The 18,090-nt window shown below is 41.3% G+C and overlaps 1 protein-coding gene across 1 annotated transcript in view; it reads left to right on the forward strand.

Moving 5' to 3' along the window:
- Window positions 1-18,090, forward strand: part of MAPKAP1 (MAPK associated protein 1) — a gene marked incomplete at both ends in the record, with an annotated part of 175,553 nt that overhangs the window by 144,841 nt on the left and 12,622 nt on the right. Inside the window, 1 exon segment of the mRNA XM_084237317.1 lies at window positions 2,041-2,178. Coding sequence (XP_084093443.1) covers window positions 2,041-2,178 — 138 coding nt within the window.

An 18,090-nucleotide genomic window follows, 5' to 3' on the forward strand; every position in this document is an offset into this window, starting at 1 on the left:
AAACATTAAAACTGTGTCTTTCCAGTGATGATTTTTCCCCCTCTCTTTCTGAGAAAGGAATATGGGGCAGGGTTTATTCCACAGAAGATATGCACATTTTTTTGGCTCTGATTGTTTTGACTTGTATAAATGTCAAAATAAGAAGCACAAGGAAGGGGGTGAGTGGGAAGCCACTTGCTACCAATGACCATGGCTTCCGTCCCTTCCCGCTTTCGGGGCACTATAGCAACGTCCAGGTCTTCAACAATAAATGACCAGATTGGAGGGAAGAGTATAACTGGGTAGTCGTAATCTATTTGAAGTGAAATGTATTAAAATCGGTCTCCTGATACATCCTCGCCCTCCTGAAATCATCCAGACCTGAGCGTCCAAAGTCAATTGCACTGATGACATTATGCCTAATTGAAATACGGTGTCCCAGAAATATGTCTAATGACAAATTCTCATAGTCAATTAATAAAAAAATACCAATTGTTTGTCTTTTCCAAAGACCACACAGTGCTGACCCAGGCTAAGCCACCGCATGGTCCCCTCTGAAGGCGCAGACCAGCCTCCACCGTGGTCTGGGTACAGCCACCCTCTTTGCCCAACTGCTGTTGGGATTCCTTTTTCAGAAATAAAGTAGAAATGGATAGCGTATGTGGCAGACCAGATCCCTGGAATTTTGTTTGTGTTTGTACAGTAATTTTAAATTTGCTCTCAAACTGGTTGTATGTTTTTGGGGTGGTTTTTTTTTTTTTTTTTGGTTTGGGTTTTTAACTGAACATTTCTTTTATCTGCATTTTCTTCTGTCTACTAAGTTTTCGCGTACGTTATATTGAAAATTTTCTGAGAGTGATCCATAGAATGAAATACATTAGTAATTTGGATTATCTTCCCTCTTGCAGGATGTACCTTTGATTGTTTTCATTTTTTCTTATATCTCTGCTTCATTTTGCCCTTCTTTTCCCCTTTCCATTTTGACCCTGACCTTTCAAACTATGGCCTAAAAATTAATTACTTTTAAGATTCCATCTGGGGCCCACTCTGGAAGGCATGCTGAAAGTGTTTTCTTGCTTCATGAACAGATTCCTCAATTTTCAGACGAGGAGAAAGCGAGCACTTAGCCTAGCTGGTGTGTGTCAGGCTGAGCGTGCGCGTCCCAGTAACTGGGAGACAATGCAGAGATTGGCCCGTTACTCCAGCACCCCAGCCACCCCATGGCACCTTTGTTCTCCTGACACCTTTGCTCCCAGGCACTGCACAGTGTGTTATGTTTTCACAGTTCTGAAGGAGCACCCTGATGGGCCAGTATTTAGCACTCCAGGTTTCTGTTAAAAAGTCTTTGTTGCATAAAGCACACACCCAGTGCTGTTCCCCCTCAGTGGAGCAGCAGTGACCTCCACAGCCTTGAACTTAGAAGGTTTTATGTAAAAGACCCTTTGATCCTCCTGTGACTTTCTTTAAATCTAGCTTGGATAATTATTTAGTGTCAAATAATTAATTATTTGGATAATTACTTGAGATAGATTTTTTTTTTCCCTGGGTTTTTTTGTGTGTAAGATTTTTCCAGATCAGAAACTCTTTGTTGATGGCTAGCCTTTTAGGTATGGGTGATATTACAGGCTTATCCCACCCACATTTGTTCAGGAAAAAAAAAACAAAAACATGAACTCTAATCAAAAAAAAAATTTAATGAACCCTAATCTGATCATTTCATTACCATATAAAGGTAATATAAGGGTAACAGTATGTCCCTAAATTCTATATTCCATCTTTGTTATAGCTAAAAAACATGTTTCTTGATACCTTTTTACATATTTTTTTAGAAGTACCACCCCCAACTCACCCACCCAGGAAAGCAGACTGTGTAATCGCTACGTGCCATTTGGAATCTCCTTCTGTCTGTCTTAAGAAGCCCCTCGCATTCCCCAAAGCCCTGAAAAAGAGCTTATGTTCATCCAATTTAAGATTTACAAAACAGGTCAAATGATTACACTGAAACCACTTACACCTTCCACTTGTGTGACTTCTTTTTTTCTCTTCCCTTCGGCCTTTCAGGTATCTCTGGAGACAAGGTAGAGATAGATCCCGTAACGAATCAGAAAGCCAGCACTAAGTTTTGGATTAAGCAGAAACCCATCTCAATCGATTCTGACCTGCTCTGTGCCTGTGACCTTGCTGAAGAAAAAAGCCCCAGTGAGTAGTCCCTTTTATTTATGTCTCCTTTCTCTCTTCCCCCTCTTCCCTTCTGTGTGCTGGGTGCCAGGAGAATATATTGCCACCATGTCCTTTTTTCCTTGGGTCTGTTAAATTCATTACCAGAAATTTCTTTTAATCGAGAGGGATTGTAATATGGTGCCCAGAGCCTGACATGGGCCCGCATCACTTTCAGCCTTGATGGCTGCTGAGAACCCCAGTACCCAGCTCCTGACCTTAGCAGCCCTGCCCTGGGGCTTGGGGTTTGGGGGACAGATTCCTACTGGGAATTTGTACTCACCAGAGCCCCTTTTCATTTTGTGTTCTCTTCCTCTTCCCTTTCGGGGAAATTGGCCAGTCAGACTGGGACCTGCCTGCCTGCCTTCCTCACCAGATCGAGGGAAGCTGGGGAATTTCCCGTGGCAGCTAAAGGCTAGATTTAGATATCCATCATGCCAGAAGTGTCAACACCCTCCAGATTATTGGCAGCTGCATGACCCACCAGCTCGTAATTAAACTCCTGCCTGGTCCTGCAGAAGAGATCACTGCTGGCTCGGCACTCCTCTGCTAAATGATCAGAGGAGATGGTCTGCTTGTATATTCTGGCATATTGCTTTTTTGCAGTTAATTCATTCAGTATGGCATTTAGAGTAGTCATTTTTAGGACTTCGGTCTCATCAAGGGGCAAAAAGGACACAGATCACACTGAATTCCTTCCTGGAAGAAACCAGTTTAAACTATATAAGGGTTCATTAGTTGCCTAGAGAAGGCCTTCAGTGGTTCTCAAAGTCTGGCACATGTCTGCATTGCCTGTGAAGCTTACTTAGAATAAATACAGTTACCAGTGGGTTCTGATCTAGTCATTTGGAGTATAATCTCAGCGTCTAATATTTGTTACTCTCTTATCCCAGGGTCCACTAAATTTGAGAATAAGTGTTATGAGCAATGACATACTGAAAAGGAGCAATAAGAAATGTAAAGGGCAGCAAGTATTTATAAAACTATTCACGTGGCATCGGACCCATTGTCTCCTTTCAACTCCTTGACAAGGAGGGAAAACTTAGCTGCCTGGAGAAGGCTGTGAGTGGTTCTCAAAAGGTAAAGGGGTAAAGCCAGGCCCATCCCCCTATGCCCCTTCCCACTGTTGTCACCTCAGTGAGGCCAGGACTCTGCAAGATGGCTGCCAGACGGAGCTGGAGAGAAAACTGTCTGTTGTTCTGAGACCCTTGCCCCATGGCTGCCAGAGTCCCTCCACCTTTGGATAAACATCTTCCTAATCCCTCACTCTAGCTTGTCACCCAATAAAGATGTCATTGTTCCAGCATTTTTCTTCCCAAGAACTCAGGATGATTTGAAAAGTAACATTTTGTAAATTCTCCGTGTCTCTAAGAAGTGAAAGGCAATCACATGTCATGTGAGGGAACACTGGAGTGGAAAGGTTAAGAGAAGAACTTAAAACAGGATTCGGGTTTTCCTGACACTCACACCTGGATGTTCACTGCCAGGTTCACTGCTGTGGTTCACTCTGAAAGGTGAAGGACGTCGCACAGCAGCCTAGTAGGGAGTGACGAGGGGGTGTGCCAGCACCTCTCTCAGTGGCCTTGGAATTGGTTAGTCAAGAAGTAATGATTGCACATCTCTGTGAGTGAGGCCAAGCCCCACACCTTGGGGTGCAGAGCAGACATGGGCCCCAGCATTTCACTACTGACAATCCAGCAAGTCTCCTTTCTTATTGTCAGAACTGGTGTATCATTCTGTGTTCTATCTCTCATTCTGGCTCCAGAAATCTAGAAATTGTGATACTTTCTTGAAAAAAGAGGTGCACTGCTCCAAAAAAACACTTCCTAAGTCCCTGCCCCCTACCACAGTGCTTTTCAAAGGGTGTTCCTCAGAATTGTGGGTTCTCAGGGATCTTGGATATGTGTGTGTCTGTGTGTGTGTGTGTGTGTGTGTGTTTGTGTTTGTGTGTCTAGCCCTAACCCTAACCAAGAGGAAATCTAACTTTGTTATTTTCTGTTTTGGGATTCTACATTTAAAAAACCAACTTGATTAAAAGAATCTTTCTTTTTTTTTTTTTTTTTTTTTTTTTTTTTTTTTTTTTTTAATAAATTTTATTGTTATATTCCCCATACAATTGCAGCCCCCCATTCTGACCCCAATCCCTCCCCTCCCGCCCCCGCCCCCCTAAAAGTGTCTCTGGTTCATAGTTTTTTGTTGATTTTGATTTTCACTTTCTTATAGTTATTCATTTTCCTGGTCCCTTATTTAAGTTTTCTAGATTCCTGCTATGAGTGAGACCATCCGGTATTTTTCTTTTTCTTTTTGGCTTATTTCGCTGAGCATGATCCCTTCCAGCGCCATCCATGTTGCAGCAAATTGCATGTGTTTATCTTTTTTGAATGCTGAGTAATATTCCATGGTATATATGTACCACATCTTCTTGATCCAGTCATCTATTTTTGGGCATTTGGGTTGTTTCCAAAGCTTAGCTATTGTAAACAGTGCTGCTATAAACATAGGGGTGCAGGTGCTCTTTGGAATTGATGTTTCTGTGTCCTTTGGGTAAATACCTAGGAGTGGAATTGCTGGGTCATATGGAAGCTCTATGTTTAGTAGGTCCAGAAATCTCCACACAGCTTTCCACAGTGGTTGGACCAGTTTGCACTCCCACCAACAGTGCAGAAGAGTTCCTTTTTCTCCACACCCTCGCCAACATTTGTTGTTGCTAGTTTTTTTAATATGTGCCATTCTCACTGGTGTAAGATGGTATCTCATGGTAGTTTTGATTTGCATTTCCCTGATGACAAGTGATGTTGAACATTTTTTCATATGCCTGTTGGCCATTTGCATTTCCTCTTCAGAGAAGTTTCTTTTAAGCTCTTCTGCCCATTTTTTGACTGGATTATTTTCTTTGTTGTTGTTGAGACTCATCAGCTCTTTGCAGATTTTTGTGATCAGTCCTTTATCATTAGTGTTGGGTGCAAAAATGTTCTCCCAGTTGGTGGGGTTTCTCTTTGTTTTTGTTATTGTCTCTTTTGCTGTGCAAAAGCTCTTTAATTTGATATAGTCCCAGCTGTTTATCTTTGCCTTCACTATCACTGCTTTGGGTGATGTGTCTGTAAAGATGTCTTTGATGTGCAAATCACGTAGTGTTTCGCCTATATTTCCTTCTATATATTTTATGGTTTCAGGTCTTATGTCTAGTTCTTTAATCCATTTTGAGTTGATTTTTGTGTATGGTGTGAGGTGGTGGTCAAGCTTCATTCTTTTGCATGTAGCGACCCAGTTTTCCCAGCACCATTTATTGAACAAACTTTCTTTGCTCCAATGCATAGTCTTTGCTCCTTTGTCAAAGATTAGTTGACCATAAACCTGTGGGTTTATTTCTGGATTTTCTATTCGATTCCATTGGTCTGTATGTCTGTTCTTGTTCCAATACCATGCGGTTTTGATGATTATAGCTTTGTAGTATAGTTTGAAGTCTGGGAGTCTGATGCCTCCATTCCCTTCTTTTTTTTTCAGGAGAGCTTTGGCTATTCGGGGTTTTTTGTGATTCCATATGAATTTCATCAATAATTGTTCTATTTCTTTGAAGAATGACATTGAAATTTTGATTGGAATAGCATTGAATCTGTATATTGCTTTTGGAAGGATGGCCATTTTAATAATGTTTATTCTTCCAATCCATGAGCAGGGGATGTCTCTCCATTTCTTTGTGTCTTCTTCTATTTCTTTTAACAGTGTTTTATAGTTTTCTTTGTATAGGTCCTTTACCTCTTTTGTTAGATTTATTCCCAAATATTTGATTTTTTTTGTTTCAATAACAAAAGGGATGGTCTTTTTGATTTCTTCTTCTTCAGATTTATTGTTTGTGTATAGGAAGGCTACTGACTTTTGCGTGTTGATTTTGTATCCTGCCACTTTACTGAACTGATTGATGAGTTGAATTAGCTTTTCTGTGGAGTTTTTGGGGTTCTCTATGTATAATATCATATCGTCTGCAAATAGTGATAGTTTGACTTCTTCTTTTCCTATTTGGATTCCTTGAATGTCTTTCTCTTGTCTTATTGCCCTGGCTAGGACTTCCAGTATTATATTGAAAAGCAATGGTGAGAGTGGACATCCTTGTCTTGTTCCAGATCTTAATGGAATTGCTTTCAGCTTTTCACCATTGAGAATGATACTGGCTGTTGGCTTGTCATAGATGGCCTTTATGATGTTGAGGTATGTTCCTTGTATCCCAAGAATTTCAAGGGCTTTTATCATGAATGGGTGTTGCACTTTGTCGAAAGCTTTCTCAGCATCTATTGATATTATCATATGGTTTTTATATTTCTTTTTGTTGATGTGTTGGATAACGTTGATTGATTTTCGGATGTTAAACCATCCTTGTGCCCCTGGAATGAATCCAACTTGGTCGTGGTGAATTATCTTATGGATACATTGTTGGATTCTGATAGCTAAAATTTTATTGAGGATTTTTGCATCAGTGTTCATTAGGGAGATTGGCCTGTAGTTTTCCTTTTTTGTGTTGTCCTTGTTCGGTTTTGGTATTAGTGTAATGTTGGCTTCATAGAACGTGTTTGGTATTGTCCCTTCCTTCTCAATTTTTTGGAAGAGTTTGTGAAGGATAGGCACTAATTCGTCTCTGAATGTTTGGTAGAATTCATTTGTAAATCCATCAGGTCCTGGGCTTTTGTTTTTGGGGAGGTTTTTGATTACCATTTCAATTTCGCTAATTGTAATTGGTCTGTTTAGGTGTTCTATTTCTTCTTTATCTAGCTTTGGGTGATGGTAGAGTTGTAGGAATTTGTCCATCTCCTCTAGATTGTTAAACTTGTTTCCATATAACTGTTCATAGTAGTTACTGATTATTCTTTTGATTTCTGCTGTGTCCGTTGTGATTTCTCCTCTTTCATTGATGATCCTGTTTATTTGTGCTTTCTCCCTTTTTTCCTTTGTGAGCCTGGCTAGGGGTTTGTCTATTTTATTGATTTTTTCAAAGAACCAGCTCTTGGTTTCATTGATTAAAAGAATCTTTCTGCTTAAAAAAAAGGGGGGGTGTGACAATCGCAGACTCACGGAATAACAGCACAGCTTTATAGACATTGACCACCAACTGACCTCTCCAAAGGCATAGCCCATAAGATCCCATCCTGAACTTGAACTGTGGTCCCTGTAAACTACCTGCACACAAGCATACCTTGTGCTCGCTACTTCTCTTGTTCCCACTGCTGGCTTACACCTCCACCTGACCGTCTCTCTACTTGTGAACACACACACTTCCCCACCCCCAGCCCTCTCATTTTTCAAGATCCCGGTCTCATGGCAGGCTCTCTCCATAACTTTGCCCCCAGGAATTTGCACATATTTCACATGTCATGCCATATTTATCTATTTGAGGTCTGCCCCTTGCTCCCACCCCATCCCCACACTAAATTAGACCCAAGGACTGGTTTCTGGGTCTAAGCCCGTACCCCAGTGCCTGCAGAGTTGTCCTCAATGAATATTTGTAGTCTTCAGACTAAACTAATGAGGCCAGAATTTAGCGACTAAAATTTATTCAACATAATCCATGCTGTAAAATGCCGAAAGATGTAGTAAATGAATTGGCTTGATGCTGGTTTTTTTTTATGATTTCCAGTATCTTCATCAAATTAATTCAGGGATTTAATCTAAAAAGTTCATCTTCGAGACCATCATCAGACCACAGAATTAATTTTACAGGTCTTCTTCTTCTATTTTTTTAAGGATTAATGGTAACCCTTTTTATCTTTTGTGTCTGTTGAACCTTAGAAAAAAGTTATTTTAACAGCACTAAAGAAATGAAAGTCACTATATTTCATAAGTTTTAGCCTGTGATTTTTATCAACATAGTGATGTATGTTTGTAGCTGAGTTTACATCAAAAATTATTCTTGGGGCCTTCTTGAATGAATTATGGCAAAGAGAGAGAGTCTAGAAGTAGATAAGGCTTTTGATTTCTGCAATATATTTCCTTTTTCATGTTTTTATCTCTCATAACACAAGTGTCTTGCCGAAGAGTGGAACGTGTGACCAACTGGAATAATTTAGTTGTGAAAACAGAGGAGACATGTTATTAAACAGCCTTCTTTACAAAAAGGCATTAAGTGGTGGGAGGATAATGAAGTTGTCTCGGTCTTACTTGAGACATGTTTGTCAGAATTTTGAACAGAAAAGAAATGGTTTTTAAAACCTTCGAATATGGCCAGTTTGCCGTGTTTGTTGAGAAAGCCGCTGTCAAACCATTAATTTGGTCGTCATGAGGAACACAACTCAAGTTTAATTGATGCCATATCCAAAAAGTATGTGAATAGCTGACTTGGCAAAGGGACCGAGCCTCCGCGCGCCTGCCGTGAAACACATAATTACATGAGGCGTGGAGTCAGGAAGACCAGACTCTGCAGCCCTTTTCCGCAGATAGCTGTTCCGTGGCCCGCGTCCTTCCCCTAACTTCTCGCTCTCAGGCTGTGTGCTCAGAGGGAAGATTTATTGCTGTGTGACTGTGAGTGTTTAAGGACCTGGAACTTAATGACTAAATAGGTACGTGCCTTAAAGAAATTGTGTACCTATAAGTATGGACTCTTACAAGAGTGAGTGGTTCAGAGAAATCTGTGTTTCAAAAACCCTGGGAAATGAAGATTTCTAGATGAAAACAAAACAAAACAAAAAGCTGCACGCTGCCATTATTATTCAAGTCAGTGATTTTCCGGTCTGTTTTTCCACTCCTTAGGATATCTCTTGTTATTTTGAAGGATGTCACAAACCTCTAAAAGATGAATTAATTTTATTTCATTTTAACTGAACAAAGATGTGTAGAGTGCATAGGGGAAGGGAACGTTTCCGTATCAGAAACTACCATGATTAAATTGTCTCAGAGAAGTCATTTTCCATCCTTAGACGGGTCTAGACATGGGTTTTGAATGCAGTGGACTTTCTTTTTTAAGTGCCGGCCTTGAATTCTAACACTGAGACAAAAGCCAAGGGACCTTTTTGTGCAACGAGCACCCATCAGAGACTCGGGCCGAATTTAAATAAAGTACCAGGCTCAGCCAGGCCAGGCCTGATTTCATCATGAAAAGGTTGTACAGGTTTAGTCTTTAGAGGAAGCAGTCTACCATTAAGAAATCAGATTTAAACCTTAATAAAGTAGCTGTCATCTTTATAGCTGAAAAGAGCTCTGTATCTCAATTAAGTATAGATAATATAAAACCTTAAGGAAGCAACACAACAGAGGTAATCTGATTATATTCTCGCAATATTATAATCTAAAGGAAATCTGATTCTGTTGATGCTGGCTATGTTAGTGGGGATTGTTTATTTTTTTGTTCAAAACAGTTTGGATCTAGGGTAGAAACCCCTCAGGATTCACTGTTCAACCCTGGTGAGTAGAACCTACTGGATATTTGGGGTGAGATTCAGCGGAGGTTATGACTTAAGCTACCTGGGCTTCTTGGTGACCTCCTGTTTCAGTGAATCTCTCTTTTCATAAGTACTTGACAAAATCTGTAAAGTAGTGTATTTAATTTACTAATTAAATTAAAGCTACTGAATAATGATTTGTCCACATTGATTTAGCTTAAATAGAAAAGATCAGCATTGTTGTGATCTTTAGCAACCTTAATGGCCGAGCCAGTTAGACACAAAGGCCTCTTGTGTTTTATAGGTCAGAAGTACATAGGTAAGCCCCGGCTGTAATTGAATTGCCTGCTCTGCACCCTGCAGTTGCAGATTTCCTCTGCCTTCCCATTCCATTGTTGCACTGGGGCTTAAGAGAATGTTAACGTGGTAATAGGCACAGGGCCTTCCCCATTATACGTCTTGCTATCGAGCGGTTCTGCATGACTAGTTAAAGAAGATGGCAAGAAGATTAATGAAAGCAAGGCTAATACAGAAGGGGGTACTTTTGCAAGACTTCTACCGAGGAGATATTAGAGCTGAACCAGAGCTTGGCTTTTTCTTTATCCTGTGACCTTTGAACCTGCCTTACTGTTGAGAGCTGCCAGGGAAGTCGACATTTTGATTGATGTTGGTACACGAGTCAGTCTTTCCCATTGAATTCCACATCTGCACGAAAATAGCTTTTCCAGCAGAATTCATACTGGCTAGAAGTGATAGCCAAATTGATGGCTGAAATGCTTTTATGTAGTTTTCATTTAAACCTAAAGGTATTTGATGGTTTAATTCAGTGTCCAGTTTTCATAGATTATAAGCATTCACTTATATGTCCTTAATGGGTTCATCAGCTCAGAGTGGAAGACTGGTATTAAGAATGCTCAGAGGTTTGCAAAACTAGCTCCAAGCAGGCTTTATGGGGGAGTAGAAGCAGTCATCAAATAAACCTACACCATCCTTAAAAAAAGGAAAATCAGACCGAAGGCTTGGGCAAACTAACTTTGAAGCTTTTATCAAGAAAGCAAAGCCTCTTGTTTGTAGAAAACTATGGCTAGGCAAGCCTGATGCCTCGCCTCTGCTCCCCACCTGAATCCCAGTCAAAGGCTCTTGGTCTTCCTGGTTGCTGGGTTCCCTGACCTTGTCCTTGGGACACTAGCGTTCCATCTGCAGGATTGTTGTGACTGCATACAAGAGCGCCCTGTGCAGATACAGACCTCTTTGTGCTTATGGAACTGCAGGTCTTGAATGTGTGTCTGCCCGTGTGTGCATCCCCAGCCTTTCTCCTGACAAAGAGAGTGGGTTAAGTGGCAGGAGGACTCAGATTTCGTTACTAAAACTGACTTGGGCACTCCCCAGCCCATACATTGAATCCTCTGACCACCTTTCGCACATACTATTGTGTGATGGGCATTCCAGTTCCTAAAGGAGGCAGTGACCAGGAATTTTGTCATGTTCGTTAGATGCTGTGAGAATGTGAAAGGGCACCGAGGCGGGGTGAGCCATCACTGGATGAAAGCACCACAGCCCGAGTGAGTGGGGGTGGCTATGGCCATGCTGGCATACTGTAGGCCCAGAAGCACTGCGTTCATGCTCACATGGGCCCAACAGCCCATCCTCGGGCCCTCTGATTCCCAGGAGGTCCGGGCACTCCAAACACTAGGTGGGCAAGCTGTGTTGTAGTTTTATTCTCTGACAAGACGTATTTCATACGTACCAGATCAAATACGGTAAGTACGGCTCGATTACAGAACACAACGGACTCTAACATATTAAATGCCCCAGTTATTGAATTGCCTTTTCATAAGAGTACTCTGGAGCACAATCAGGAGCAGGCAGTGCCTCATCCTTTTAACAGATATGTTTCCTAGCCCTATTAAAAGGGGTCTTCATCTATCCTGTCAAAGGGAGTCTGCTGGGGTTTTTTAGTTTAATTACACTATCCAATTAAAACTCCTTGCTGCATTTGGATGCGCCTCTCCTTGGGCCTGAGTGGATATGACATTTACAAGGCTCGCCTTTCAAGCAGACAATAGTGTGATTGATGAGGTGCACGTTCAGTGAAGGAGGGAGTGCCTGTGGAAGTGCTGCTTAGTGCATTTTGATTTATTTATCATCTCCTTCCAAAACAAGGGAGCTGTCGGGGAGATGGGTTTAGGCAACCAGGGGGACCACCTCAATTTTTCCAAGTGTGTGGGAGGGAAAGACCGGGGGCATGCCACAGGATAAAGGTGGAAAAAAACTATAAGCCTGGGACCGCTTGCATCACCTATTGCTAGGCTGCATTTTTAGGTGCTCTGACCCAGTTTGGTTTCCAGTAACCTCAGGTTGTGATCTGCTGTTAAATAGGCCATCACTGTGTTTCAACAAAGTTTCCTGGGACTGGATAATATTGTCCAGGCCCCTGAGAACAGAGCCTCTGGGAGCCAGACCAGCCTGTGTCCCATTCACTGACCTGGTCGTTATTAACTGACATCTGACGTTGGCACTTGGCATGCTTATTTGTGCTTCCAGCTGCATCCTCTAGAAATCCAGTAGCTTCTGTCCCGGGGCTAGTGAATGCTCAAAAATTCCCCAACTCTCCCTGGGTGCAGTGATCATTTAAAAGGAAATTTTTTAAAAATTGCTTCCAGAATTCTGAATTGGCCAAGAACAAGTGTGGCTCTTCAACAAAGAGTTACAGAGGCACAGGGAGACCTTCTCGAGGTTATAATGAAAAGGCAAACCCACATCTTGTTCTTTTTTTTTTTTTTTCAAAGATTTATTTGTTTATTTATTCAAGCACTGGATACAGTCAGAAGCGCGGGAGGGTAAGAGAATTCACCAGAGCCAGAGCAGGGAGCAGAGCAGGCAGAAGGACTGAAGTACACTGCTGAGGGGAGCAGCGGGCGGCAGGAGAGGTCTGCGCGCCATGTGGGACCCTCCTCTGGTGGCCTGGGAGCAGCCGGGGATCGAACCGGCACTGCAGAGGCTGCGGGCAGCTTTGCAACCCAGCGCTCAACTGCTGCGCCACCGGGGAGGCCCCACATCTTGTTCTTAAACTGCAACTGCTGTTGATCCTTAGCCTGTGATAGACGGGACCAGTGTGCTTGTCCTGTGGCTTTGGTGCAATGGTCTCTGGAAGGGTCAGTTCTCTGAATTTAAAAGTCAGGAGATTCTACTCTGAACCAGCAGATGATAAGAACACACCTCCAATGTTCATTGTCAGGTCCCACAGTCACCCATAGTAACCACCAGGAGCAGGTGCACTATAAATGTCTGAAGAAAAGTGGTTGGTACTGAGATACTCAGTGGGTTTTCTGTAAACTGTTATTACAATAATTTGTTTGTGTTCATTGAAATATTGATATTTATTAAAGTGGAAAACATTTGAGGGGCATTGACTTTTTCCTCCTGAGAGAAACCATCTTCTTGCAATGAAGTTTCCGCTTAGTGATTGACTTGGGCTTCATGAACCCATAATAAGAAAACAGTTATCTAGGTATAGGAGAAATTTTGCTTACATTTGCCTTTTCCTAGATTTTTATTTCCATTTCCTCCAGTTCTCTCTTGATGTTGACATTGGAAGAGATCCTAGTTAAGAGGGAAAAGGAGAAAGACTAATTAAAGTAAAAATCAAAATCAACAAGCAACTGTAAGCCAGAGACACACTATGGGGAGTGGAGGTTAGGAGGGATTACGGTCAAAATAAGGGGGGAGTGGGAATTGCATGGGGATTATAACCAAGATGAAAAAGCATATATTGTGCAAAAATGAAAAATGATGTAAAAAGAAGTATTAAAAAAAAAAGAAGAGGGAAAAGGAGGAGAGACAGTGAACTATGGTGGAGGATGATGGATGCTTTTGTGGTGGGCAAACTATGGTGACCATACCCGAGGGGAGAAGCCCTACATTGCGAAAAAATAAACAAGGCTGGTTTTTAAAATAAATAAATAATGGGCCTCCCTGGTGTTGCAGTGGTTGAGCGCTGGGTTGCGAAGCTGCCCGCAGCCTCTGCAGTGCCAGTGCGATCCCGGGCCACTGGGCGAGGGTCCCAACATGGCACGAAGACCTCTCCTGCCGCCCACTGCTCCCCTCAGCAGTGTACTTCGTCAGTCTGCCTGTTCTGTTCCCCGCTCTGGCTCTGGTGAATTCTCTCACCCTCCCACACTTCTGACTGTACCCAGTGCTTGTATAAATAAATAAATCGTTAAAAAAAAAAAAACACACTTTAAAAAATAAATAATTAATTAATTAATTAAAAAGAAGAAGACAAGGGCAGGAGACCATTCCCTACTGAAAAACTCTGTGAGAGATTTCTCAGCTAGATAAATGATGGGGAGAATCTGTCTTCTTTGCCTCCTGCCAAGCTCCAAGTTGTGTTTTCATAATAAATGGGATTCTTGTATTTTAAGTTATTCGTATAAACATGGAAAAAGTAAGTCATTCTTTCATTAAAATCAAAATGTGTATTGCTTGCTAAACTTCTATTGGCAGCTTTCAGGACAGAGTAACTGCTACCTGGTTAGCCCTTCTATCATAAACGACGAGAAAATGGCACAAAATATAAGAAACTGTTTTCAGATATTGGAAAACAGCTCGGGCCTCTGAGCCCTGAGAGTAGGGAAATAAATAGTGAGACCCTATCCCTTCAGTTTTGTTCCAGGGTTTCCCAAGAAGAGTGCAAGAGTGTCACCAAAGTGGGAGATGGCAGAGCTAGGGGAGGCTGAAACCACTGAAATTTGCAAAATAGATAGGAGAAAACAAAACTAAGAAAGAGCTCCAGACAGAGGTTCTGGAATCCTTTGCTGAATACTAAATCCTTTGTTGTACACGCCTGCAGTGGGACTTCATGAGGCTGGTCAAAGAACAGGGTAAACCAACGAGACCAAAAAGGGGGAGTATCTACAGGTGTTCAGTGTTGACTCCAGAAAAGCCGTATCTTAGGAGTCCAGCTAAACTCTCTGTATATTAAAGACCACTCTAGTCATTGCCTAAGAAAGCTTTAAAAGGAGTCTTGGACTATGCAATGGAGCAAAGAAAGTTTGTTCAATAAATGGTGCTGGGAAAACTGGGTTGCTACATGCAAAAGAATGAAGCTTGACCACTACCTCACACCATACACAAAAATCAACTCAAAATGGATTAAAGAACTAGACATAAGACCAGAAACCATAAAATACATAGAAGGAAATATAGGCGAAACACTACGTGATTTGCATATCAAAGACATCTTTACAGACACATCACCCAAAGCAATGATAGTGAAGGCAAAGATAAACAGCTGGGACTACATCAAATTAAAGAGCTTCTGCACAGCAAAAGAGACAGTAACAAAAACAAAGAGAAACCCCACCAACTGGGAGAACATTTTTGCACACAACACTAATGATAAAGGACTGATCACAAAAATCTGCAAAGAGCTGATGAGACTCAGCAACAACAAAGAAAATAATCCAGTCAAAAAATGGGCAGAAGAGCTAAAAAGAAACTTCTCTGAAGAGGAAATGCAAATGGCCAACAGACATATGAAAAAATGTTCAACATCACTTGTAATCAGGGAAATGCAAATCAAAACTACCATGAGATACCATCTTACACCAGTGAGAATGGCACATATTAAAAAAACTAGCAACAGCAAATGTTGGTGAGGGTGTGGAGAAAAAGGAACTCTTCTACACTGTTGGTGGGAGTGCAAACTGGTCCAACCACTATGGAGAGCTGTGTGGAGATTTCTGGACCTACTAAACATAGAGCTTCCATATGATCCAGCAATTCCACTCCTAGGTATTTACCCAAAGGACACAGAAACATCAATTCCAAAGAACACCTGCACCCCTATGTTTATAGCAGCACTATTTACAATAGCTAAGCTTTGGAAACAGCCCAAATGCCCAAAAATAGATGACTGGATCAAGAAGATGTGGTGCATATATACCATGGAATATTACTCAGCATTCAAAAAAGATAAACACATGCAATTTGCAGCAACATGGATGGCGCTGGAAGGGATCATGCTCAGCGAAATAAGCCAAAAAGAAAAAGAAAAATACCGGATGGTCTCACTCATAGCAGGAATCTAGAAAACTTAAATAAGGGACCAGGAAAATGAATAACTATAAGAAAGTGAAAATCAAAATCAACAAAAAACTATGAACCAGAGACACTTTTGGGGGGGTGGGGGCGGGAGGGGAGGGATTGGGGTCAGAATGGGGTGTTTGCAATTGTATGGGGGAATATAAAAATAAAATTTATTATTAAAATAAATAAATAAATAATAAATTAAAAAAAATAAAAGGAGTCTTGGAAGGATCAAACTGACCTACAAGTAAATTAACTGTCTGCCAGAATAAGGCCTCTAAGTTTGACCCAAAAATGCCAACATCCCATGATGTAATGTTTATAGTGTCCAGCACTCAATGAAAAATTACTAGACAGGCAAAGGAGCAGGGAAATATATCCTATAACCAGGAGGAAAATCCCAGAAGCAACCAGAAATGGCTAAGATGACAGAATTATCAGATCAATTTAAGTAAAGTTAAAATAACTATATAAAGCCAATCAAAGACAAAATAACTCAAAAAGAAGTGGAAACTATTTTCAAATGAGCCAAATGAAAATTTTAGGCCTGGGAAATAAAATACCTGAATAAAAAAAATTAACTGGTGGGAGCAGATTACAAGAAAAGGTCAGTGTGTTACCTGTGCGTACATAACAAGTAGCCCCACAACTCATTGACTTAATATTTATTATCTCACAGTTTTTTGGGTCAGGAATCCAGCACAGGTCCTTTCGGTGGGACCTTTAGCTCAAGGTCTCTTTGCAGCCTACATAGTATCAGCCAGGGGTTCAATCCTCTTAGGGTTCAGTCAGGCAGGACCTGCTTCTAAGTTCAGAGAGTGGGGCCTGGCAGAGTTTATTTCCTTGAGAACCTCAGTTCCTTGCCACCTTGGTCTCCCCCTAGGGAAGATGTCCTCTAGCTTATCAAAGTAACCAAGAGCAGGAGAGTGCTGGCCAGGAAGGAGTGAGTCTTATATAAACTCATCTCAGAAGTGGCAGCCTGACACTTTTACTCTGCTTTATTTGTCACAAGTAAATCACTAGGTCTTGCTCACAGACAAGATAAGGAGATTGCACAAAGGTGAAAAGCAGGCGGTGGGAACACTAGTCACCATTTCAGATTCTGCCCACCAGTCAGTGAGCTTTCTACTTCAGGGCAGGATGACAGGAACTATTCCAATCTATGCACACACAGAAGAAAATGGGTGAAAGGAAGAGAGAGTCTGTGGGATAATATCAAGTGTTCTGATATGTGTGTAATTGACAGCTCAGAGATGGAGGAGAAAACTATTCCAGGTTTGATTACAAATTCCACCAATGTGGGAAACCCAACTGAGTCCAAAAAAGGAGAAATACAGGGAAAAATACATGAAGGCACATCATGATTAAATTGCTGAAAACTAGTGGTAGAAAAATCTTAAAAGCAGCCAGAGAAACAAAGAGAAAGAATATTGCTGACTAATCATCAGAAATAATGCAATCTGAGAAACAATGGAAAGGGATCTAAGCAAACAGCCCTCCAGAACTCTAAATTCCACAAAAGAGCCCTTCAGAATTGAAGGTGAAATAGACATTTTCAGACATTCAGAGGATGAAAGCATTTATCACTATTAAACTTTTACTACAAGAGATATTAAATCTTTGTAGGGGAAAAAGATTATAGATAGAAACCCAGGTCTACACAAAGAAATCAAGAGTGTTCAAAGTATCACCATTGGCAACTCTATGGAATGACCCAGGAACAGAGACATAAGCCAGAGATCTCTTCGAGCAGGCCTTTGCCAACTGTGGCTGCAGGCTGAACCCAGCCTCCACCCATTCCCAGGTGGCCTGTGCGCCAAGAACATTGCAGTTGCTTTGATGATAAGGAATACTGACTCTGAATCCCATTTAAGCAAAATGTCATCACTCCCTCCAAATACAATAATGCTGTCCTTATTAGTAGACCTGTACTACCCCCCCATAATACACTTACTATATTTTGAACTCTGCCAGTTAAAAAATGTGCAGCTTTTTCTGTCATTACATAGTTTGTATAAAATATCCTTAAGTTTGACTCTTGTCCTGCAAAGCCTAAAATATTGACTGTCTGTCCCTTGACAGGAAAGGGCCACTTGTCTTAGGTAGAAAAACGGAGCCTGCCACTGTGCCAGGCTGTGTCTGAAGCCCTCTGTGTGTACCGTTTCGTTCTTGCAGCAACTCTATGAGGCTTTGTATACTTACAGAATTCTAGAAGTATGGATTTTATCCTAGGGTTATTTAATCCTAGCAGCAACTCTGAGATGACATTATTCCTGCTTTATAAGTGAGGAAACTGAAGCAAAGTTGCAGAACATGTCCACAGTTACATATAAACAGTAATAGAGGCTTTTATTCCATTGTCAGTTCTGCCATTGACACGTAGCCACAGCACTTAAACATCTGTATTTTTTTGATGGAAGAGTATCCCTAGCCCTGCTTG

Source organism: Talpa europaea (assembly GCF_964194135.1).
Source record: "Talpa europaea genome assembly, chromosome: 7".
Taxonomy (NCBI): domain Eukaryota; kingdom Metazoa; phylum Chordata; class Mammalia; order Eulipotyphla; family Talpidae; genus Talpa; species Talpa europaea.